Source organism: Macrosteles quadrilineatus, unplaced genomic scaffold (genome assembly GCF_028750875.1).
Source record: "Macrosteles quadrilineatus isolate MER2022 unplaced genomic scaffold, UCM_ALF_1.0 Scaffold_7__1_contigs__length_78375512, whole genome shotgun sequence".
Lineage (NCBI taxonomy): Eukaryota > Metazoa > Arthropoda > Insecta > Hemiptera > Cicadellidae > Macrosteles > Macrosteles quadrilineatus.
The window spans coordinates 76,882,702-76,907,421 of record NW_026542600.1 but is presented as its reverse complement, the minus strand read 5'-3'; the positions used below and the strand labels follow the sequence as shown (position 1 = coordinate 76,907,421).

At 35.2% G+C, this 24,720-nt stretch overlaps 1 protein-coding gene across 1 annotated transcript; it reads right to left on the bottom strand.

The window, feature by feature from the left end:
• Positions 1-3,224: 3,224 nt before the first annotated feature.
• LOC128998653 (heat shock 70 kDa protein 14-like) lies at positions 3,225-23,066 on the bottom strand. Its single transcript, XM_054424880.1, has 10 exons — positions 22,843-23,066; positions 20,637-20,729; positions 17,361-17,586; positions 15,094-15,289; positions 14,216-14,377; positions 12,623-12,881; positions 10,908-11,141; positions 9,884-10,030; positions 8,196-8,248; positions 3,225-5,675 (listed from the first exon to the last, which is right to left on the bottom strand). Exons 1-10 carry the CDS (start codon positions 22,900-22,902, stop codon positions 5,591-5,593), a joined length of 1,515 nt encoding a protein of 504 aa, XP_054280855.1. The 5' UTR covers positions 22,903-23,066; the 3' UTR covers positions 3,225-5,590.
• Between the last annotated feature and the right edge of the window lie 1,654 nt (positions 23,067-24,720).

The window sequence follows — 24,720 nt, the reverse complement described above, 5'->3', positions numbered from 1 at the left end:
AATTAGTTTAAAAGTATTCTGTTTAAATGAAACATAGTTATTTTCTTTTTCCTTTTTGTAACATCAGAGTCTGACAAACTTATTTTGCAATCTTTCATTAGATATCCCAACAGTTGTTCATGAAATCATCGGAGGAGTAAGTTATACAGAACATTCGACACCATAAGGTGTTAGACTGTATTTGAAATTTTAATTGCTTTCTTTGTTTCATCTTATTTTTTATTCCCTGGACCTTGGAACAGGGGGGGGGTTGGTACTAATTTTACACCTGTTTTTAAGCAAAACTCAAAAGTCCCTGTCATTACTTAATATTATAAGTAACAGCGATTTTTGAAATAGGAACATACCTTTTGTAACAAGAATTAGATTTTTGGATAATCTAAAACATTGTTGCTATAAAATGTCTGGAGCTAAATTTATTTATAGATTTGTATACGATGTTTATTAAAAATTAATACAATTGACATTAAGACTTACACATAAATTTTAACCTTCTTATCTATTTCAGGTGATTTTAACCATGTCCAACCACACAAACATTGCAAGATGTAAGAGCCCAGCAGGTGATGGAGGGCACCAACCAAGAGCTGCTGGGAACACCGGAGACCAGGTATCACCGAGAAGAACATCTGTCAAACTTCCACTTACCCGTCGCGATCTGTTGAAGCCAGGCAGTAGATTCTGGCTAGGAATAGAAAACCTACGCCAGTCTAAGCGCCTGACAGCAAAACCTCCTATGTATCCAAAAAATCACCCATCTACAGTAAAACCCAAAGTGGTTGATAACAAAAGTAGGTTAAAAATAGGGTTACTCATTTGTAAACCCTACTTCTAGTTACATCACAGCTCAGGGGCTAAAAATTGGATTTTAAAATGTTAAAGGTTATGTCTTACATTGTTTATTAGCAAAATTTGATTAATTGAGAACATGGTTTTGGGCGTCTTAGCGTCACTGGACATAAGGCACCTGATAAATTGCTGCTTTTACCTAGTGTGAAATAGGGCAATGTCTGCCCGTCACCATGGTTTCAAGGGTGTTTTCCCTTAACTTACCTTTTTTTTTACTTAAATAGCATCTGACTTCAATAGCAAATTATCTGCAATCTTCTCAGACTGGCATTAAAACTTTCTAATGGTATTAGGCAATCAGCTTAATCTCAGGTGGAAAAGTTGTTTTATTATTTCCAGTACAGTTGGTCCAATGTAGTAATTATTTGTTTCTAAAAAAATGGACAAGAAACTTCAGCAGAAAATTATGAACTATTTTAAGGCTTGGTAAAATTCAAAGCCAACATTTTTTTCTGAGTCATATTTACCTCTATCTTTATTCAACAATACAGTAAAGTATGTTATCTCAATTCATGGTATTTTCATGAGATCAGTTTCACATCACTGCCCAGAAATAAATATTAATATTCAGATTATTTATTGTCTTTGAGAGTCAACTAGACTTACAAACCAATTATGGCCAAGCCTTTTTTTAATATTTATATTAAGAACAAGATTATATTTATATGACTGAAATATTGGCCAAACTCCATACACAGTGTAGTAGCAAAATTAAAATCTGTAAAAAACCTATATACATGTTTTACTCTTTGAACTTATTCCGACTTTCAACTATCTGTACGCAAGTTTGGCAACAAAACCTGCTGAGCAATATACCTGACAGCCTGGGAGTCAAGTTTATAACTACGGTTGGGTTTCTCGGTCTGGCCTAGTGTGCAACTCAAGAGGAGTTTACTTGTCTGTGGCCAGAAGCACACCTAAACAGTGAGAACAGAAATTGATTATGGGGCGGGTTGCACCTCAAATCAGCCATTTAGCAATTTGTTGCTTATGTGTGTCACCACACCAGATAGTTTGAAAATCATTAGGATGTTATGTCCATAAGATGAGGGAAAACGCAGTGGAAATGGATATAACTAAATCACTGAATAGAGTTCAAAGAGTTAACATACTTTTAACTTCTTAAATTTTAATTGGGTCCTCTTTCTGTTGATTAGCTGAGGATCAGCCCCTCTACACAACAAGCAACGAGGATAACAATCAAACAGGCCTCATTGAAACGATAAACAGGGACACTAGTGAAGCATTAGTCAGAAGAATCTCTGCTAGAAGTCAAGTTTATCATCGTAATTTTTCTAGGCTCAATAAAAGATTGAGGCGAGGACCAAGGGCACCCCAGTCACTCAGAAAAGTGCCCCAGACAATTTGGCCTGTAAAGAAGCTGAGAGCACCAACTAATCGCACATCATCAGCGAACCTTGAAGCCAACAATTCTTTCAAAAAGTAGTTTTGTACTTTTGTTTAATCAAAGTTGTTCGTTTTTAAGTAAATTTAGTTTGTTGTTTTTAATAATTGTTAAACAAAAACATTGTACAGCATGAAAAGAAAAGTGTGATAATTGTTGGGAAAATAATATATAATTAATATAAATTAAGTGAAAAGTTTTGTGATAGGTAATAATCAAATAACTGATGACTATAAATAATTGTAACTTGCAATTGAAGGTTTAATAAATATCTTGTTATAAATTAATCTTTCAGTACCTTGAACCCAATTTATTTATGACCAAAAACAAGCCGCATAGTAAACATACCCTACTGGCATTCAGTCATAAAAAGATAGAGGGTTGCTTGAGCATTGAGAGAAGGGAATATGATGAAGAGGGATATTCCATAGATTTGGTACAAACGGAAACCTATGGCTAAATTGACATCTATTGCTCAAACTTAAGATTTTAATGTCACAGTAATATAGAGTTTATACTTTTTTATTTGTGAAGATGGCTTTAAAATATGTATATTTTTACATATTTTGGTGAGTCGGTTGCTCAGTCGGTAGCGTCACGGATTTCAGGTCCATGGCAGCAATTCCGTGGGTTCGGATCCTGGTCACTGCCGCAAACATTTTATCAGTACAGTTCACCTTCGTACTGGACCTGCTCCCCCTTGCTTTGCTGGATACGTTCAACAACTCTTATCATGGGTAAGCAGTCGGAGTTACTAAGGGTTTTAAGGGGAAAATCACAATTTGCAATAACTTTTGAACCATAATTTTTTATGCAGCAATTAGGGTTTTACTTAGTGACTTAAAAATGTTCAGTAATAGTAACTACTGAGCCACAACATTTAATGCTGTTAAAATGTTAACTCTTTTAACTCTTTCAAACAGAAATCTCAGAAAGTAACGAATTAAGGAAGAAAAAATCATGTACAAAATACATTGTTTACAATTTATTCATAAAAAAAACTTAAACATAAGGAACCTTGAGAATGTAACTTTCTCCTCTAGTTGCAAGTAAAATAAAATAATAACAAAGTCAATTCCTCATGAAGAAAACCTAATATTTTATAACTATAGTACATTGGTAAAAAAAAGGCTTGGATTTCTACCTTAGGCCTGAAGTATTTGACTCCTGTAATACTCATATTTGTTAGCATAACTGCTAGCTGCTGACATTTTCATACATAATTTTAATGATTCTATGTAAATACAATGTTTTTTATCAGTAGCAACCTGAGTAGCAGTGACATGATCATTATTTATTACGTATACCAACTGAGCCCACGCCTTCACTCCACTTTACACAGTATAAAGTAATCCTCCTAATTGAGCAGATCTTAATGATATCAGAATTTTACAGCCCAGACACCAGCATATAGTTGTCGAAGGCTTACAATTAGGAACGGGTGATTATTTTGTCAAAAACATTCCTGGTTTTTCTATTAACTTATCATTACTAAAAGTGGCAACTACTTAAAATAGTTGAAAGATCCTGAGATTTTAACAATCACTGTACAGGGTGTCCCAAAAAAACTGAACAACTTTAAGGCCAAATAAAATCTATTAGTACATAGATATTTGTTGAAAATTACATATGAGAGGAACTCATAGTTTTTTTAAACATGATTTACATGTATCAGCTGATCCATTGTTGTCTTTTGAACCTTTAAACATCAAAACATAACCTACAGTAAGGCAGGCGTTATGAACGTGCAAGAGAAAGCTCAGTGTGTTGAATGGTACATTGAAACATAATCCGATATTTTAGAGCAAAGAAGATTTAGAAAACGCGATGGTCAACATCCTTCATCAAGGAACACCATCCAAGCCTGGTATGATAAGTTTATGTTGACTGGAAGCATAAAACACTTGAAAGGTAATGGTAGGCCTAAGCTCCCAGATGAAGTTGTAGAACACGTGCATCAAGGATTCCTTCTTAGTCCTCAAAAATCTGTCCGCATCGCAGCATGTGAATTAAATTTGTTAAAATCGAGTGTTCACCGAGTGAGTACTAAAGAAAACCCTCAATATGAAAGCTTATATTGTTTATTTTACAACAAATTACCCCAGATGACAAACTGAAATGTAAAGACTTTGCAGCTACTGTGCTTGATCGTAAGTTTGTTGATGAACACTTTCAAAAAAATATAGTGTTTTCCGACGAAGCCACATTCCATGTTCGTGGAAAAGTTAATAAACATAATTTTCGAATATGGGGCATTGAAAAGCCATATGAAGTTCGAGAAGAGAACATATTCGAGAAAGCCCCAAGTTGAACGTGTGGTGCGAAAATCTAATGAAAGGCTTATTGATACATTTTTCTTCCATGAACAAACAATAAATGGCAACATTTATCTAGACATGCTAGACAACTTAGACCTACAGCCCAATGTGTTTTTACAAGATGGAGCCCCACCACATTGGAAGTTTTTTGTTAGAGAGTCACTTGACAACTCCTTCCCTTTACAATGGATTGGGTGTGACGGACGGACGGTCTGATACGCTGGCCTCCACGGTCCCCCGACCTAACATCCTGTGAATTTTTTGTCTGGGGCTTTGTCAAAGACCAAGTTTACAAGTCGAAAGTATCCAATGTTTGAAAATTCAGATTGAGAATCAATGCAGCCTTCAGCAACATCACAGATGAAATGAGACATAGAGTGTGGTCAAAGCTAGATAACCATATTGACTATATTTTTGCCAACAATGGGAATAATGTTGAAGTTGAAGTACATTAACAAACATTATATCAATGAAAACGTAAGAATAAGTGTGTCACTTTTTATTTTAAAACATTTCCATATGTGTGTAATTAAAATAATTACAATCCAACAAAGTTGTTCAGTTTTCTTTGGGACACGGTATATTTTGTAGAGCATAGGAAATACTATTAGCCTATACAAAACACGAACAGGAGAACAGATTAGTAAATTATATTTATGAACAACTAAAATGTATGAGCATAGTTTGAAAAAAAATAATCAAACAAAGGGCAAAAAATGGTAAAGATCACTGTTTATTTTTAAATTGTTTCTAAGACTTCTTAATGAAATCTACTACAACACTAATCAATGAAACTATAAATAAAATTTACATTAACAGCTGATATGGTTTTTAGACAATAAGACATTGTCTCTTTAGGGTCATGAACTGTTATTAGTTTTTTCGGTCCTAATATCTTCTCATTTAATTATTGTCTTTTCTTTAGAATTGGAAAAATATATATATTCAAAATTTAGATGGTCTATTAATGACTTTTCATCGGTGACATATTTACACAACATTTTGACAAATAGCCATGTTATAAAGGAATTGGGCGCATCTTCACAATGTGATGTCGATAATCTTCGCCTTCTTCAGGAACTCCTACTTTTAATCCATCTTCACTGAAACATTAATAAAATGAAATAAGTATCTACTTTCAATAATAAATTCACGGAGTATTCTTTAAAGTTTTTAAACTTTTGTTTCCCATCAACAATAAAAGGGTCTTTTACAATAAAATTGCATAATAAATATCGCCGTAATTATGGGTGATGTTGAACTACGTATGTCGTTCTCAAAATACATGGATTACCTGAATTAATTGGTTGTGCTGTGCATGTGGCTTCGTCGAGGGTAGTCTAAAAACTGTGCAGTTTACAAATCGTCCAAAATCATGCTGGTTTTGAAAGTAAAGATGATTGTCTGACTATACAAAATATGCAATTTAAGAAATTTAATATGAACGCATAAAATCAAATACTTTCAGCAAACAAAAGCTCAAACCCATCCTATTTTAAATTCTAGGTATGCTTTGACTAAATGAGAAATGTATCTCTTACTCCTTCTTAACCAGGGTTTCCACAACAATTTCTAAATTGATTTTACTACAATATACTTTTTTACTATAACTTTTAATACATTTGATTTTAAATTTTGCCTGCAATATCCACAAAGCGACACTTGCACTCTTTTATATTAATTGAATAACGAGCATGAATAGCTAACAAATAGAGGCACAATAATAGTAAAATGGTCTCATATTTATTGATATTAATGAATAATGAAGTAACTTACAATGTATGGAACATATAAAATTAACAGTCAAAACTATGCTCACATACTGGATTATCTGTGGAACTAAAGAATATGGCTACTGTATTTGTGTAATAAGAGCGCAAAGTATTTAATTGGTTTTATAGTTTTTTAGGCCCTCAGCTAAAGCTTTGTGCGGCCATACATTGCTCAAGCGGCAATGACTGTGCTCGTATTGCACACAAGATTTTCCCTTCAGTTACCTGACAAAGCAGGCTTCCTTGCACTGATTATAGCACACAAAGTACGCTTATTGCTGCTTTTACTTACTTTAACCAAACTCATTTTACTTTGCCGCACTCTCCAGTATTCCAACCAAACAACATAAAACAGTGTGTTTTAGCGAATTTCCCTATAGGGAAGTAGCTATTACTGTAGGTCTCATGGTAAGACTTAGGCCCGGGACCGATTTACTTTTTCATTTTGATGTCCCCAGAGGCCAAAAACACCATTCGTAAAAATTTTTATATATGTATATATATATATATAGATATATATATATATAGATTTATATATATATGTGTCCGTGAACACGATAACTTGAGTAATTTTTATCCGATTTTGATGAAATTTGGTTTGAAGGTGTAAGGCGGGATAAACTTGAATGAGTTCGCGATCCAGCATGATCGGACCATGGGAACAGGGTTTTATGGGGGACTTTATGGGGTAAAAATTGGTTTTTCTCACTTTTGACCCTCAAAACACAAAATTTCCCAATTTTTCTCTAAACCTTCTTAAAGAGCTTAAAAAAACAAACAATTCAGTATATCAAAGTGTTTTTGTACGGTTATTGATTATGGAGAAAACTAAAAAAATTGTAAATTTAAAATTCCCATGTTATTCTTATGGAGAATATTGTAAAATGTTGTAGTTTGCTTGTTTATGGATATCTTTTGATCAAACTTGGCAAATATATTCATTTTCTACTAAGCAATAATTATTTTACTTAAAATACACACTTTATTAGTTTCCTTGTAGCAGCAAACCTAGGTACTCGTTAAACCTAATGTTATTTAAATAGATCGATTGAAAATCAATTCAGCCAAATGGAAATTCGCTTAGACGGCAGGTTTGCTGCGGCGGGGGTATATTTTTTAAGTCGTGTAATACAAGTATACTTAATCAGCTAGTGCAGTGTTTCACAGCCTTTTGAATTTTGATCTCGACTTAGGCCTGGAGCAAAATACCTAGCTGACTAGGCTGTGACTAGGTAAGCCCGACTGGGTAGCGTACCACAGGATACACCGGTTCACACGAGCGACATGTCCACGGACTAGATGAAAATCTCGAGATCAAAACCACTCATATCCATCACTGGTGCACAATGAGAACAAAGGGAAGAATGCGGGCTGCCCGATCGCTCGTGTGAATGCTCCCATAAGGCTACATGTACTGATACGCCGCTAGACTGGGTGACTGGGTAGCTGCCACGAGTGACTGGGAAGCGGGGCCAGACTATGTTTTGGGACACCAAGCTCGAACGCGGCTAGCTAGTCTTACTTAACCTGTTGTTTTGTGTTATTACATTTTCGTTCAACGCTTGGATTTAACCTAACCTAAAACGTGTTGTTTAGGCTATGCGTTGCTATGCTGGTGGCACTGCCTACGAATTGACAGGCAAAGCTTAGCTGAGTACTTAACGCATTTTACCATGCGGTTAGCATTCTGGGTTATAGTAGTATGTTTTCTGTGCTGTGTGGGTGCATGCATTTGAAGGGACTTGACCTGGTCTCCATCGGCACTCCAGTTTTGCTAACACTATAGAGCTCAATCAAAATATACTTTAAACCAACTTATTTTACAGTTTTATTCACATGAAGAATTTTTACCTGTTTACTTCCAACTCCAGATAACAGGGATCAGGTAGTCCTTCCAGTTGCAACTGAAAAAAACATTTTTTTTTTTAATATTTGGGTTGCAACGAGCTATACATCAAGATAACCTCAAACTCAAACAGATTTAATAATGAGAGCTCTTTTATGGTACAAATTGTGTAATTCACCCTCAGTTTAGGATAGGCTCTAGCTATTGTATGATGAATATCGAAGGATTTTGATTCTAATAATTACAAATTAAAATGGTGCTGGGATATGTTAAGTAGCAATGCACACATTTTTTATAATTATGGACCTTCAACACATAGTTATTTATACAGGGTGCGGCAAAAAAAACCATCTATGTGCCATAGCACTGTCAAATAACGAATAACTCAAAGATAACAGTGATACAATATGTTTTATTGGTAATTGCAGACTGGTATTGATTGCCATTAACAAAAACTTACATATGAATAACAATGATTAGGCTGTTTTTAAAATAATTTCCTTCAAACGGTTTCCTTATAAACACTCTTCCCGTCTTGCACCAAAACTGTCAAACACTTTACTTAATATTTCAGGATTCAGGCTGGCATGTTGGTGTAAACTCCTGACATTAAGAAGCCCAAAAAAAAAAAATCACAGACGCTTAGATCAGGTGAGCAGCTTTAAAACTGCATTTTAATCAATCATTTGTGCAGCAAATATTATCCCTTTGTATGGTCCAATTTGTATGGACGAAAATTAATATCGAACCTCAAAGTTCGTCTAGCCAAGCGGTCAGACATGTTCAAAGCAGCCGCTTGTTTACGAGTGGGCCTATAAGAACTGTTTTCCACAGCAGCACAATCTCTATTGATGTGGTCTGGCGTCTGAACTGACCTTGAATAACTGTACCATAGAGAAGTAAGGTATAGAGAACAAAATTCAATGGTGTTAAGTGGAAAGTTGAACACCCTCTCCTCGCCCTTAAGTACTACAACGGTGGGGGAAGACCACGTGCCCTGTGCAATAGGAATTTCCACACAGAGCTCGTCACTCGGGCTCTTCCTTGCTTGTCATAAGTATATTTCTGGCACAAATTACTAGAGCTGAAAGCACACGGTTGTCCCATAAGCAAGTTTCTTCTGTGCCCTTAGTTTGTCTCCCAATTTTCTAAATATAAATACTGTTACTGAATGAAGATTTTATATAGTATTTAGAACATTACGCTACAATCTCGGAAGTAAGTGTTTACGGTATAAACATGATAGTATTAGTCTTGCCGAGCACAGGATTTCAGGACAGATGAGTCGCATATTATATTTTTCACCACAATACCAAGAGCAAAAACAGTTAAGTGGTCTAAGGGCAGGGGACAGCACCATAAAATAAGGGTATCCTGTGTCGCTCAAATCTAGTGAGTTGACCTGTCTATTATTTATGAAGAGGAAATCCAGTTTTTACCATACATTTTTGGCCTTTTCTGATAATTTACTTTGTGACTTATGTTACAAGTCCACCAAACAAATTATAAATCTTTCTTTGTGATTGACAAAGTGGTCCGTGACCATTAAATATTTCAATCGTATGTGTTTATATACAAATGTGTTTCCTACTAAGCAGACTCCCCCCCCCCCTATAGAAGTAAGCTTGCTCTCCCTACAACAAATATAATCAAACAAGTTATAAATATTACTTAACTAAGAATGTATACCAACCTGTCCTCTCAAAATGGTCTGATCAGTTTCAAACTGTGAGAATGTGAGGGTGACCAGTTCCTCAGGAGAAGATACTCTCATGGTCTTGTGGATGGGGAGAAAAAGTCCACTCTCCAGTTCATGGCGATCAGATTGCGCCCCTTCAACCTGCATCAACCATCCGATTTGTATACAAGTTCTGATAAGTGACTTGAAATTTTTATCATTTTTGTTTTTGTTAACTACCGGTACCGCCCACTTACAATTTAGCCTAAGCCACACTGATTATGATTTTCTTTGTGTAAGGTTATCTGTTGGTGATGATAGGTTTATGTTGTTTCAGATAAACTGATTATTACAGGTAATATTTTTTTTCACTAATAACTTATGGGAAATGTAAACAATCCTTGAAACAACAGTGAAATTAGTTACTATTTGAGTATTTTTTCATAAACAATTATCATGAATAGTCATGTTTTAACACATGTCTTGTATGTTGCCAATAGAAAAACAGTAGGCCTATAAGGTTTTGGTATCCATGAATTTGCTTTTATTATGTTATTACACAGGGTGCTTTTATTATTTATATACAGGGTGGAAAAAGGTCCCAGGACAGTGGAATAAAAAAAATCAAGATAGAATTACAAAGTTACTGGGCAACAAAACCATTTAAACACATTATTCCGTGAACCACTACTTCCTCAGGGGGACTAGGGGTCAGCAGAAAGTCTTAAATTTAAGCATAGGTTGATATGTACATCAGCCTTTGCTAGTAGAATCATGTAGAATACAATGCCGCAAATTTGAACTGAAACGGAAAACCGAGTCAAAAATGGCAATAGTCCAAAAATTTCTTGAATGTACCATTTTAAAACTTTGGACAGTGGACATCAAAACACAAAGTAAATCGGTCCCGAGTCTAGGTAACAGACATGAAACCTATAGTAATAGCTTATTCCCTAAGTAGGAAATTTGTAATACAAAAGAGAGGTATGATCCACACTTATGAGGCTGTAATTTTAAAGGACTAGAGTGTGAGGAATACCTTTATTGTGATAGCAAATTCCAGAACGGGAATTTCAAGTTGATCTGGAAGGAAGTTGTCGCCCATATTGTTGTCAGCTATGTAGCCTGCTTGGCGAGCAGCACCACAGGCCAACACCTCGTCATAGTTTACACCAGTCAGCAGCGGCACAATTTTGGTTTTAGATTCTTGAAATATTTCCGATATGTACTTTCTCAGTTTAGGCATTTTCATCGGCCCACCACAAAGTAAGACCTGAAAGAAGAAAGTGAGAGACAGGTAGTTAAAGAGGGTCACAATGATTTTAAATATTGTCAATAGTCTTCTAAAATTACTACCTTAAAGAATCATAACTGACAAGTCTTGCAGGGAATCGGGTTGTAATAGTCGTTTTATTTAATAATGAAACCCAAGCGTCCTTCTCAACACATGTTGGTACACATTTTGGAAATCCTGGAATCTGATCCTATAATATCTTCAGGTCTCTTGGGTAATTTTGACTTGCCTTTCTTTTAAATAACAAAATTAACATCTTTTGAAAATAAGGAATGTTTGCATGTAAAAGTTTTAAAACTTATCCATAACAATTAAAATACTCCATTTTGGGGACTAGAACAAACTTCAAACACTAGATTTCAAAGTCAAAGGGACACAGTTAACTTTATGAGAATAGGTGCACTATGTTTAGTTTTTGTCAATCAATAAATTTATTTATCATACACAAAATTTATACATACATGTGATACAATATGTGCAAAAACCATACGAGGTTTGTCTGCACCAACATGTTATGAAAATATGTTTTTTAATTAATATAAAGTTCAATCAGCAATCAACACAGTTCTTTGAGTGTCCTGCACATTTTTTCTGAGAATTATACCATGTGTAATTTCAATTATAAACAAAGCACTGACGGTTGATTTTAAATCTAAAGGAAAAACAAATAAATATAAAATATCAACAAACAAATAATAAACAGCAACACAGGCTGACCTATGGTCCTCCTGACCAAATCCAAGCCCTAGCAGAACCCAGACCAAATTGGTTCCTGGTTCAGCAAATCTCGCTGTTATTTGCGTTTGTTATTTTGTCATTGTTCATTGAAAGGGAGATTTTCACTCAACCACCTACCCTACTCTATACCTGGATCAGAGTGACTTTTATTGGTGTAGTGCACCAAAATTAAGACTTGGTTAGCAGCATAGCACTTTGATTATAACTAACACCTCCAATCGCATGTCACCAGGTAGCTGAGCTCTCAAGCAACGGAATCCTATGACATAGGAATTTCAAAGCTCGTTCAATGCTTTGATAAATGTCTCTATTTGTTTGGGGGATGTGTGGAAATGTAGAATATTAGTTTCTCTTTCAATTGTTTATAAGATAAATATTTATTCTTGTACAAACTTCTTATTTTACACCAAAATGTTCCTTACTTCATAAACAACCCTTGTAACTTTAATGCGTTATTAAACAAATAATTCAACACTCAAGATTTAATATCAAACAAATCGCTATTTACAGTTCAACACAGATAGATATTACTGCCTTGGCCATAACCTCAACATAGTGTGCCAAAATCCCGCCAAATTTAAAGTGTAAGCATTGAACATTAAATTACGATATAACCTAGTTAGTAGTTATGCGGTAGTAATTTTTCATAGAGCCTTACAACTGAATAAAATGTGTTGTAAGAATGTTAGTCTATCACCATAAGAAATCAAAGTAATAATTACCATTGTAACATCATCAGGAGTCAAATTCTGCCTGGAGAGGACCGAATGCAGTGGTTTGGCAAATTCAACAAGGAACGGGTTCAATAAGGATTCAAAACGAGCGCGGGACATTTGGTGACTAAAATCTACTCCTTCACATAAACTCTCAACAAAGCAATTGGCAGATTCTATAGATGATAGAACATGAAGGCAATTTTCTGCTGCTAGTGTCAATTTTGTCAGAGACCTGTGACTCTCTTTTGGATCCAACTTGTATTTCCTGCAACAATGAAATAAACATGTTAAGAACACACTCAATATTGGGTTTGTCTTACAAGCTAATGATTATTACTACTACAGTAGACTTTTGGTGATATGGATTGGTCTAGTCTGGACTACGGCAAATCAATGATAATTTTAAAAAAATTGTGATATTTTGCAAAAAAATCTGTAGTTTTACGTTTTATTGTCAACAGTTTTAGCGAATATCCCATAGAGGGAATAAGCTATTAACATACGCCTTATGGTAAGACCTGGACCCAAGAGAGATTTACTTTTTAGTTTTGATGTACCCAGATTTAAAAAACACCATCCCTTCAAATTCACTCGTATATACAGAGTAGAAAAGTCCCAGGTCAGTCAAATATTTCAAAATATAATCAAGACAGAGCTACAAAACTTGGTACAAAGCCACTGCGAATTATAATCATTTTATCACATTATTCAGTGATACGCTACCTTCTTAGGGGGACGGTCCGCTAGGAGACGGAAGAAAATCTTAAATGTAAGCATAGGTTGATATGTACATCAAATTAACACTCTCAACAAAAAGTGAGAATATTGTAAAATGTTGTACCGTAGTTTGTTTGTTTATGGATATATTTTGATCAAACTTGGTAAATTTATTTATTTTATAATAAGTTATTAATATTTTACTAAAAAACAAACTTTTTTACCCTCCCTGTAGCAGCAAGCCTATGTACTCATAAAACCTAATGTTAATTAAATACAGTACATTTAACTGAAAATCAATTCAAGCAACTGGAAATTCGCTTAGTCGGCAGGTTTGCTGTGGCGGGGGTATTTAATGTTTCAAAGATACTGGCATTTTTGGTAAATAAATAAGACAATGAAAATGGGTTGAATACTGAACGATCTTCTTAAATTCACATGGTTTATGGATAAACTCTATTCCCGCACACTTGACCATAAAAGACAAATAAGGGAATCGGAGTAATTAATGGACATAGAATTTTAGCGATGATTAAGTTCCCCGGTTCCATACAACTCCTGTTAGTATTTCAGAACACATAGCTTTGTTTTAGTTTTAAATTTCGCAGGCCTATCATTTTCCCCCAAATTTTTTTTTTATCATTGAGGTTCAGATTAGCAAGACTCTAGTGTAGTTAATAAATTTTAGTTGGTTTCATCCTCTCCATGAAATACATTGAAATATTTGAAAACTTTACTAAAATCACTGCACAACACTAACACTAACAACATTGCAAATTGAACTAAAACAGACGTATAACATCAAATGTATCAACACATTTTATAAAAGCTTACAACTATAAGGAGTTCTAATATTTCAACCACAAATTTGAATCCAATTACCTGTAAAATTCCTGTGCCAAGTAATTGGTAAGAGTATTTATGAGGAGTTTACCCCCCACGTCTTCAGTGTACTCTGTATCCTGAATGTTTAAAAATCCTCGGTCCACTTGTATCAATGTTACGTCACAACTTCTGCCTCCTACTCTGTACACCAATACTTTCCTGTCAACAGAGAATAATTACAAATCTACAAAATAACTCTTTCACAATAATATTTAATAGGCCTATGTCGAATGTTTAGGGCTGGATAAACTTGATTAGATTAGGTTCACGAACGAAAAAGATTGGATAATGAGAAAGGGGTTTTATAATTTTTTTTAATTTGTAAACATAAAGCTTGAAAATTTGTATTTTTTATTTAAGTCAATGTGTAGCCTAGAACTTAGTTAGGCAAATACCTACTATTAACATTTGACAAAAACAAAACACCTGTTCCCTTCTCTGTAGCAGAAAACCTAGTAAATAGTCAGCAAACTTATTTAGATAGGGAATAAATCTGACATTTTTAAGCAAGTACTTTGGTAAAAATCTAATCAGGTAAATGGAAATTTGCTTAGTCTGCAAGATTAGGGGGATATTTTTACACACTTACCGCTGAAAATGCTTATAATTATGGTTGAAATATGCTACATGCACATAATGAAATAATCACAAATTCCGTAATAGTCGATGAATCGGAACGCGGTGAACACGCAATGAAAATGGGGGAATCGCCCTACGCGCACAAGAAATACCAACTCACGGTAGCTTCTCACACTGAAGCAATGAAATACAAGTCAGGTAGGGGCACAGATTTGCGCCTTGCACGGTCAGTGTGTTAATAAAAAAAACTACCAACAGCTGGTCCATATAGATGGGATGTCTATTTCAGCACTTACTTAGTTATGCAATCCGAGAGCAAGTCGTATCCCAGAATGGCCGCTGCTGGTTCACAGATTATATGCATTACATCCCATCCTACTGCCTCCGCTGCAGATCGCAGCTTGAACCTGCCTTCATCAGACATGAGTCGAGGCACTAACAGAACACATGAGGCTTCACTCTCCGCTCCTGGGACTGCACTTCTAGCAATCTCTAAAAAATACACACAGAACAGATGGATTTAACTCTGCAATTTTTTAAACTAGAAGCAAATTGGTGCTATTTTAAACAAGAGAACAATTTTATCAAGCGTAAAAAATACACTTGAGTGTAGCACTGTAGGCCTGGCAGACCAAACCTCAAATAAAATTGTTACACCCGCTCGAGGCACTCAAAGAATTGGTATTTCAACACTATACAACACATTTTTAGGTTAGGTTTAATCCAAACATTAAACAAAATGGGAAACGCTGCACCAGCTGTTCTTAGTTGTAATATCTTTAAATGTTCCCAACTTATTTTAAACCGTACACATATAACGTGCCTAATGAAAGTATGCTGTTTTGTGTTGTTTGGTTGGAATACTGGAGTCCGGCAAAAAAAAGGGTGCAACAAAAGTAAAAAGAGTGCTGCAAACGTAAGTGCTGCAAATACCAACTTTCTGTGCTATAATCAGTGCAACTACTTTGTCAGGTGACTGCAGAAAAATTATTTTAAATGCAACCACCTATGACCTATGTTTACAGGTGTATCCAGGTTCTCAGCTGGAATTAGAGAGTATAAATTCCTCCTAGGGAGGAGACATTAACCTTACAAGCGCAAAACAGATGTGCAGTATCAGGCCGCCGTTGTGACTTAAACGTTTGACACCAGTCTTCAGTGCTACCGACTACAATGTTTAAGGCTCAACAGAAGGCACAGAGTGATCTGTGGTTTGCAGGGTGTAGAACTATTGTTAAATTAAATTTAATTTATTCACCTGGCAAAAAGCAAAGTTATGACAAAAGTCAAGATTATCCGACAATCCTGCATCAGAAGCCCAAAAAATCAATTGCCCGACAAAGTCTTCAGTTAATCATACCTAATTCCACACTTCATGTGGCTATTCGTTAAATATTGAGACTTGGTGCCTACAAAATTCAGTTGTAAAAGACTAACTGTTACCAGTTACCAGATTAACTACTGATCGCCCAAAGCGTACAGACTGCCAGTTTTATGCTCATATGAGATTTATGACAATCCGAATTTCATTAGATTTTTCTGAATGTTATCAAAGTATGAAAAAAAAACCTTTACCTACGACCGTTTTTTAAAGTAGCCATTTCAGTCCAGTTCTTAGAATTGAAAAGTTTCACTTTACAGCTGTTTACTTTCATATCCGCATAGTTTCATTTCATATCCGCATAGTTTTCTCATATCCACACAGGTAACGGACCAATGAGGTTCAAGTATTGAGAGAAAAGAATTAAAATTGTAATGCTTCGAATGTCAACTAATCAGCTGATCAGCTGATCAGTTGACCAATTTAATTGTTGATCCGACTTGTTCATTTTGATACTCGCGTATTCTTAATTAAGTTGGTGGAAGTCCAAAAATAAATTAAATATTTGCCGAATTGTACATGATACAATATTATTTATAGTAAGAATGCTGCTAGCAATGTAATATTTAACGAAGTTTAACAAACACGTAATTACAGGAAATCAGCTGATTATACAACAAGTCGTTGCATCACTTTCAGTGGCAATGACAATACACGAAAACATAACCTCTCTAAAAAGTTATCATTAGTGATTGTTAGTAATTAAATCCAGATTGATAGTAATTAAAAAACGGTCGTAGGTAAAGTAGTGTACGCAACTCGCGTTAATAGTCTTTACGACACTCGTAGAAGTTTTTAAGGCACTCGCCAAGGCTCGTGCCTTAAATTTTCTACTCATGTCGTAAAGACTCACTTAACACAATCGTTGCGTGAACTACAATTTCACTTCAATTTGACGTCTAAATTGTTTAATAATGTTTTTCAGATCCGCATTATTTACAGCATTATTTATTACAGGGTATCGTACCCTGTAATAAATAATGCTGTAATCACAACTGAAAATGTATAGTCTTAAGCAACTTCATGCTATTTTAAACTACTGTATTTGAATACTTTTAATGTAATAATAATTTACATAGTAACCCTCAAATATTTCCTTCAAAGAATGTAAATAGTGGAAATAGTATATAACAGAAAATAAAGCTGATTTTTAATTCAATTTGAAAATATGGAAGAACTTACCATATAAGGTACGAAAAATTGATCTGGCAATATCTGTTGGAGTCATATATTCTGTTCGATCTTCCAGAGGTAATTCGTAGCAAAGTTCATCCTCTCGGAGCACAGTGGCCACTCTCCGATGGCCATTTTCTAGTTCAGGGGTGTTTGTATCCAGCATGCGTTTGTTGCACACGACAGTGGTATTCCAGCGTGAGATCATTAATGATTTGCATGCTGTTCCAACAACCTGTACCAATCAAAAAAGTTGTTCTAATATATTTGAATAAAAATTTAAATCTTGGTATCCAGTCCTAACTCATTAAAAACAACTAATAGTAAGTTAGCTTACTTTAGATTAAAGAATTTAGAAAATTTTATGTTAAGACATACAGTAAGACCTTGATATTTCAAATCTAAAGGGTATGGTTAAATATTCAAGTTATAAAATTGTTTGACTAAACGAGGTTCAAGTTATCAAGATGTTATAGCTAAAAAATCTAGATAGGCCTGCTGAAGGTGTTCAATGCTGTCAATGATGTTACGTCACAACTTTCATAACTCTATTTTAACATTCAAACTCTATTTATTTATATCTACTGAAGAACATTAGAAAATTACAAAACAAAAAATGAAGGAAAAGTTACTGGTTTGGTTTCAATAAAAGAAAAACAAACTAGGCATCCAACGATCGGGCACACTTAATAATCCTCCACAACTTTCAGAAAAAATTTAGAGAAATGAATAGTTTATTTGGGATCGTATATCACGAGGGAAAACGCTTAGGGGGGTACAAAGCATTGGCATTCAAGGAGCGGAGACAGCTCGTGTTCGGCCGACATCACGAGATATTGTATAATTTCGGGAACATTGATCGGTCTACCTGGTGCCATTATGGATTCTTTACATTTTGTCCTCCGTCAAAAACCAAGCTATCTGTACTACGCTCAGATGTCAGAGCTACTTAGATTGCTGTATCAACGCTGAATTATTGTCTTTTAGTGTTGTGTGGATCTTGGACTTTGTGATGCAACGATAAAAACCCACAGGCCCTCCACAAGTTTGGTCAACGGGCCCCCCTCTCCCAATAATCTTTAAAAAAATTATCACAAGTATTTCCACCTAACCTTGCACTTGGGCTTGGCACAGCGTCTCTGAGGCACCGAAGAGTCATCATCGTCTTCAATGATCAAAGAAAAATCCTGAATATCTTCATAGGTTACGGAAATATTATAATCGTCCTCAGAGCCCGTGAATACATCCCGCAGTCACAGAAACATTATCATCGACCACCAAGATTGAAACCAAACCAAAGGACATCATTTGCGGTCGTGTAGACAACATCATCGTCTCCCGCGATTGCGGCCAAATCCCTAATATCTCCCGCAAGCACGGAAACATCATCCTAAATATCTGCGGAAAAAGATACGGAACAACTTCTTCCTGAGAGAAAGCGTAAAAATTTTGATATTTCGCACGATTATGGAAACATTAATATTGTCTTACACTATCCCAGTGAAATCCTGAACGTCTCCCGCGGTCTTGTGGACATCATTATTAACTTCTGTAATCAAAGAGAATTATTGAACATCTCCCGCGGCCGCTGAGACATCGTCATCGTCACCCATGGGGTAATGTTCTCTTTAACATCCGCAATCGTGGCAAAAGCGTGAATCTTTCAATCCCGTGTGTTTCCTTGCAGATGCATTCTGCAATCATCTCTCAAGGTTTTAACAACATTTCGTCATGAAACTGCAGCATAACAATATCCATAACCAACAGAGGAAACTCTGACAGATGAGACCAACATCCAGATCCAGAGTGTTCTCAATGCAACAGCGCCCAACAACGTAAACTCTGAGGAATATGATGTAGACAAAACAAGCGATGTCACATAGCAATAAGCAGTTGATGTCATAAGTACCTTAATTAAGTTTAATGATCACAGGAACAGAAGCCATCTCTGTCAAGAAGAGCAGTCCGATTGACTTAGACCAACCATCTTGCTCCACGAGGTAATTAACATTTTTTAAGCCTAACGTGCTCATTTTACTTTCATAAACATGTGTTTTTCATTTAAGTGTGGTGTGCAATGTTTTATTTTTAGTAAAGCTGTTTTATGAATTAAATACACAATTTTATGACATTATATTTGTTTGGTACACATTGTTCCCGATATTCATCCTGTAATCCAGAATATTTAATAAGCTGGCATGTGTCGAGCCCCGTGCATGCCTGATTAGATGAAGTTAACTTTACAAAACAATTCTTTGTGCACACAAAGTGCCTGTAGGCTACTGTATTTATAATATAGCAGTGGTAATTTAGACCAAATGTAAGACGGAATCGTCTGACTCAAGTCTGTAAACTCTGCATAACAATCCACATTCAGCATCATCCATTGTCTGGTTTTCAATAATCTTCAATAAAATGCTAGGTAAAACTGGACATTCTCTGACAAATTCAGCTTTGTCTCTAACTTGTCATCAACTGCCCAAATCACTCTCCATTTTTTTTTTGTTTGTGATTATTAATGTATCACATTTATGGGTAGCTGGCAGAATAACAGCAAACGTGCACAAAATTGTCTCAATAATTGACAGGCTAACAGGAGAACTATGTAGCTAAAAAAAAGATATCCCCGTCAAAGCAAACCTATAGACTAAGCGAATTTCCAATGTCCATAAATTTAGCAGCTTTCCACTTAAACATGCCTTTTAAAGTGTCATATTTACTATTTAAAAATAACATGACTGTAACTTTAATGAGTAGCTTTACAGCAGCTAATTCTGGGTTTTGGGTTTCCATGGCAACACAACCTTGTTTGTTATTCCCAAAAATAAATGAGTAAATCCGCAAAACAAGAAGCAAGATATTTACAGATAGCCTAGGCCTATAAACATCGTAAAAGTAAGAAGAAACCTAAAGGGGAAAAAATAATAATAAAATAATTAGTGGCGCTGCGTAGTGGTGACACGAGCGGCACTCGCAAATCAGCCGCCGGGCCTGCAGCGGCCGTAGGAGTAACGCTCGTAAGTCGGCGCCAATAGGTTAATACAATGAAGATTGTCCTGCTTTACAAGCAGAAGAAAGAAGGTTTTCCTCTATAAATTTTAAATACTAAAAGCACTCGCTGATTTGCAATGAACTAAAAAAAGAGTATTTCAAGCTTTAGAAAAAAAACTTTCAGTATGATGGAGTTTCCCATGCATTATCTTGGCGGACCTTACAACTATTGTTGACAACCAACAAACTAATATAATATTATCAGTTTTACAAACAACTGGAAAGTTTACTTACATTTTCATTTTCAGTGACCGTAACGATAGCAGGTGTAACTCTTTCCCCAGCATGGTTTGCTATAACTTCAATTTGGAACTTGGAGTCATCTTTCTGTAAAAAAATTAAATAAAGAAGGCTATAGTCTAACAAACTTCCATTATTAGTTTTGTGCTAAAGAAGAAGATATTCCAATTGGGACTGGGTATTTGTGTGATTTTTATTGTGATCACGCCTTATAGTTGTAGATGCAATGAGCATAGCCAATATAAGCTACTAACATACCAGGTTAGAATAAAATATGTTGCCCAAGGTCAAATAGGGCGGGGGAAGAAGTTTGAGGAAATTTATTTAAAGAACACTTTAGTGAACTGGTCTGTTTGTGTTAACAAGCCATTAGACTTGGTTTTGGTTTCAGAACTGTTTTGAAAAAATTAAATATTATTCAGCATATGACCCACAAACAGGCAAAAAGATATTAACTGTTGGGAGAATGTTGATATATTATGCAAGGGTGATTTATCCTATTTTTTAAAGCTAACTCGGCTATTGCAAGTATGCCTCTACAAACCGCAGGCCTTGAAATGATACTAAGTTATTTCGCTTAAGTTACTTTTGAAAACACACAATTTACGGGTCTTGTGAATTTTTATTGATAAAGCCTAAGAATGTTGAGGAAAAAAATTTAAGTAGGCTATTTATGTTAAGACCTTCCATTCATAAACAATCTTAGAAGTCGATTTTTGACATCCTGGTAAACTAGCACAATGAGATATGTTATACACCTAGCCGAAAGTCTGATAGTTAGTGTGCCTACATTTACTATAAGTAGCTTTTGGATTGTTATATTCAAACCCTCATGTTGTGGCCGGTGGGTAGGTTATACAATTGAAGACCTAATGGTGTATGGACCCTTATTTGTATTTTTTAGGCTTCTCATATTTAAGAAACTGTCATAGGCCTACCTTATAACTTTAACAACCAAATTAAAAATATAGCTTTGGCAACAAATTAACAACCGAGTAGAGCCTGTGTAGTCTCAGCCGTGTAAAGCCTTAAATGTCATAGACATAGACTTATTTTATTTACACAAAACTTTCTTTTTAAAGTATATTCATACATAAGAACAGGTGTTTCGTCATAGTGATGATTTTTTAATTAAATAATATGGTAAGTTAGTTAAAGTAATTAAAATAAACTCAATTAGGATATCAATGAATTTTTAACTACACTAAAGGGTTCTCCAAATAGCATGTTATCCCAGGGAATAGTACTCTTTATTAATTATTTTATCTTACTGACTGATCTTAATGTTTTTATACATCTTGACTAAAATGGGGTTGCTGGGATTCGTCATCGGCCCTAAGATTACCTGAAGTGGCCATGAGGACAGTGTCTGTAAGGTCTACACGTCTCCTATGAACTCCCTCTTTGAGGAAATGCTACAATGTGTGACACTAAAACTCAAATTTTTAAGACGTGTTAAGGTCGATTCACACACATCAGTCCTGTCACAGTTCCGTTACAGTCCAGTTGCAGTCCAGTCACAGTTGCATCCGCAATTTCTCAGTCAATTGTCCCTCAGTTGGTTTCAGTCAGTCTTCCGTCTCTAATATTTACAGTAATTTACAGTCAAAAAATTTAAATTGTAAACCTATATTCTATTAAATTATCATTGTCTATCTTGTTGATTGTTACAAACAGTACTCAAAATACAAACGCAACCATATAAATAACAATAACACTATTTTCTAACCTCAAACAGTTCCGTCAGGCGTCCAAACAATCAAAAAATATCGGTGAAAAGAAATCTGAAATTGACTGACGGATGCCGGCAGAGAGACTGACGGGACTGCAACGGATGAGTGTAGATAGCGCAATAGAAAATCCATCAAAGAATATTTTTGTTAACTGTGACGTGCCTGAAGTGACTTTGCTGTGACGTGCTGTAACTGATGTGTGTGAATCGACCTTAAACCCTCTGTTTTCCAAAAATCTCTTTAAGCCTGGCTTCTCGATTGGCCACTGTATTCATTCAATGAAGTTAGGCCTAGCCTACTTTGATGCCTTGGGTCCATAATAGGCTAAACACTATCTTGCCCAAATAACTTGTTGCAAATAGTGTATCTTTATTTTTGAACTAGGCCTAGTCTATTTAGATATTTTGGTCATCAATGTCACGGGAGGTGTTAGGTAGGCTAGGCTATCAAGGTAAGAAACAACTTACCTTGCACATAGCCAAGCATGCACCAGAATTCCCCACGTGTATTCCAAATACCGGGTTCATTTTTCAATAAAGACGGGAACAGTAGAAAGATATTTTATCACGGAAGTAAGGAGTTACCAAAAATTATTATTTTATAGAAACTATGTTTGAAAAGAAAAGAACGAGACTTAACTTGACACTGGTTGATTTAAAAAAACGAGGTTAGAGGTTATGTTATGTCTGCTGTCTGCTAGTCTAGTCTGCCTCCCACTCCCAGTCCCACTCCACTCCCATCGAGTCTCGAGTCCAATCCAATCCCATCCCAATCCCAATCCCTCCTTGCTAGTACTAGCCATCGCCACTAGGTGCGATTTCGCTTTGACGTTCGCAACAGTTCGTCTAATTACCGCTTCGTTTAATTTATTTATCTATATTATTAATTCTATATGGGGCAATAAAAAACTGAACCTTACCCAAACAAATAAACCCAAGATAGATACAAAAAATCACGTTTTTTTCAATTTAAACCAGTGTTAGTATGCTGGAAACGCGTTTTTACTTGAAGTCGAGTGACTTTGTACACAGACAATAGAGTAGTTGTTCAACGATGTTGTTCAACTAGCCTACGAACGAATTGCAAATGTTTTTGTTTTCATGTTGTTGATAGTGTTAATTGTAAAACATGCACAATGAAATAAATTTGCCCGGGCTTATTTTCTCAGAGGTCAGTCAACACTATGGGTTATGATGGTATGTCGGTTCATTGACTTTATAAAGTCAATGGTATAATGTTCTATTCACATCTTGTGCAATAAATCCCTACTAAAAAAGGAAAAGAAAGAGACAATTTGAGTTATTATCTCAACTGTCTGATTATGTAACTAAAGGTAAGCTCATTAGGGCACACGAAGATGTTTTTTAAGGTAGTTAAGTACGTTTACAATGTATTAACTTGTCAGCTTCAACATAAAGGAAACTTTAACACAAAAAGTTTATTTGTAGCCGCGTGTTCCCATTTTGTGGGCACTATTTTTGAGGGGCACGTCGTGAATATTTCTTTTGGGGAAGACACCCATGAATTGCAATTAATTAAATTTGTTTGTGACCTTTTTATTAAAATGTATTGCCACCACTCAGCTAACCGAAAAAGTATCACGTTTTTACGCCTAACATAGGTCTGCGACAGAAATTATTTTATTCAAACATATTTAATGTTTTCATTAATAAGTCGTGTGAAATGACAAATTTTGTACTTACTATCCTTTTTTTGCAATTACTTATTATTTTACCATGTATAGTTTTGAACTAGTCATTTCAGTTGTGTGAAAAAACATCTAAAATCAAGTTCAGTGAATGTGTAGTTTTAAAGAGTTCAAATGGGTTATTCTATGCAAGAAACGAGACATACGTTAAGTTTTTAATCGCATTTCTTTTGTCCCATGGCGGTACTGAAATTCTAATATTTGAAAAGCCGAGAGTCGTGTCTCTTACCTGAGACCGATGATTGGCTTATAACTCTCAATAGTCTCAATTCTCGTTGCCACCTCGTTGTGGCGTTTTTACCCTTAAGGCGGACCAAAATTGCCCAAAATCTACTTTGAGCTACCCTAAAAATTACCCTCAATGTAAATTATTGTGTTAAATGCTATATAACCTCGTTAAAATAATACAAATCTTCAAAAAGGTTGTTAATTATACTTAATAAGGTTTCAATATCAATCAATATATGTACAAATATACTCGATTCTCAAAAACAACACGAAAAAAGTACAAAATGTTCATATTCAGCTCTATGTATATGAAAAATATCAAACCAAGAATTATTAATTATTGTACTTTTAATTGTATTAACCCATTACTACTTTTTTTACAATAATCACTTCATGATACAGTACGGAA

What these genes read in the sequence shown, in the direction of transcription:
- LOC128998653 (XM_054424880.1), bottom strand. Translation starts at nt 22,902, where the DNA reads ATGAACCCGGTATTTGGAATACACGTGGGGAATTCTGGTGCATGCTTG. An exon ending in CTCTCGGATTGCATAACTAA is followed by an intron (nt 14,378 to 15,093) that starts GTAAGTGCTGAA and finishes CTCTGTTGACAG; the next exon opens with GAAAGTATTGGTGTACAGAG. An exon ending in CTCCTGATGATGTTACAATG is followed by an intron (nt 11,142 to 12,622) that starts GTAATTATTACT and finishes TTCTTCTTTCAG; the next exon opens with GTCTTACTTTGTGGTGGGCC.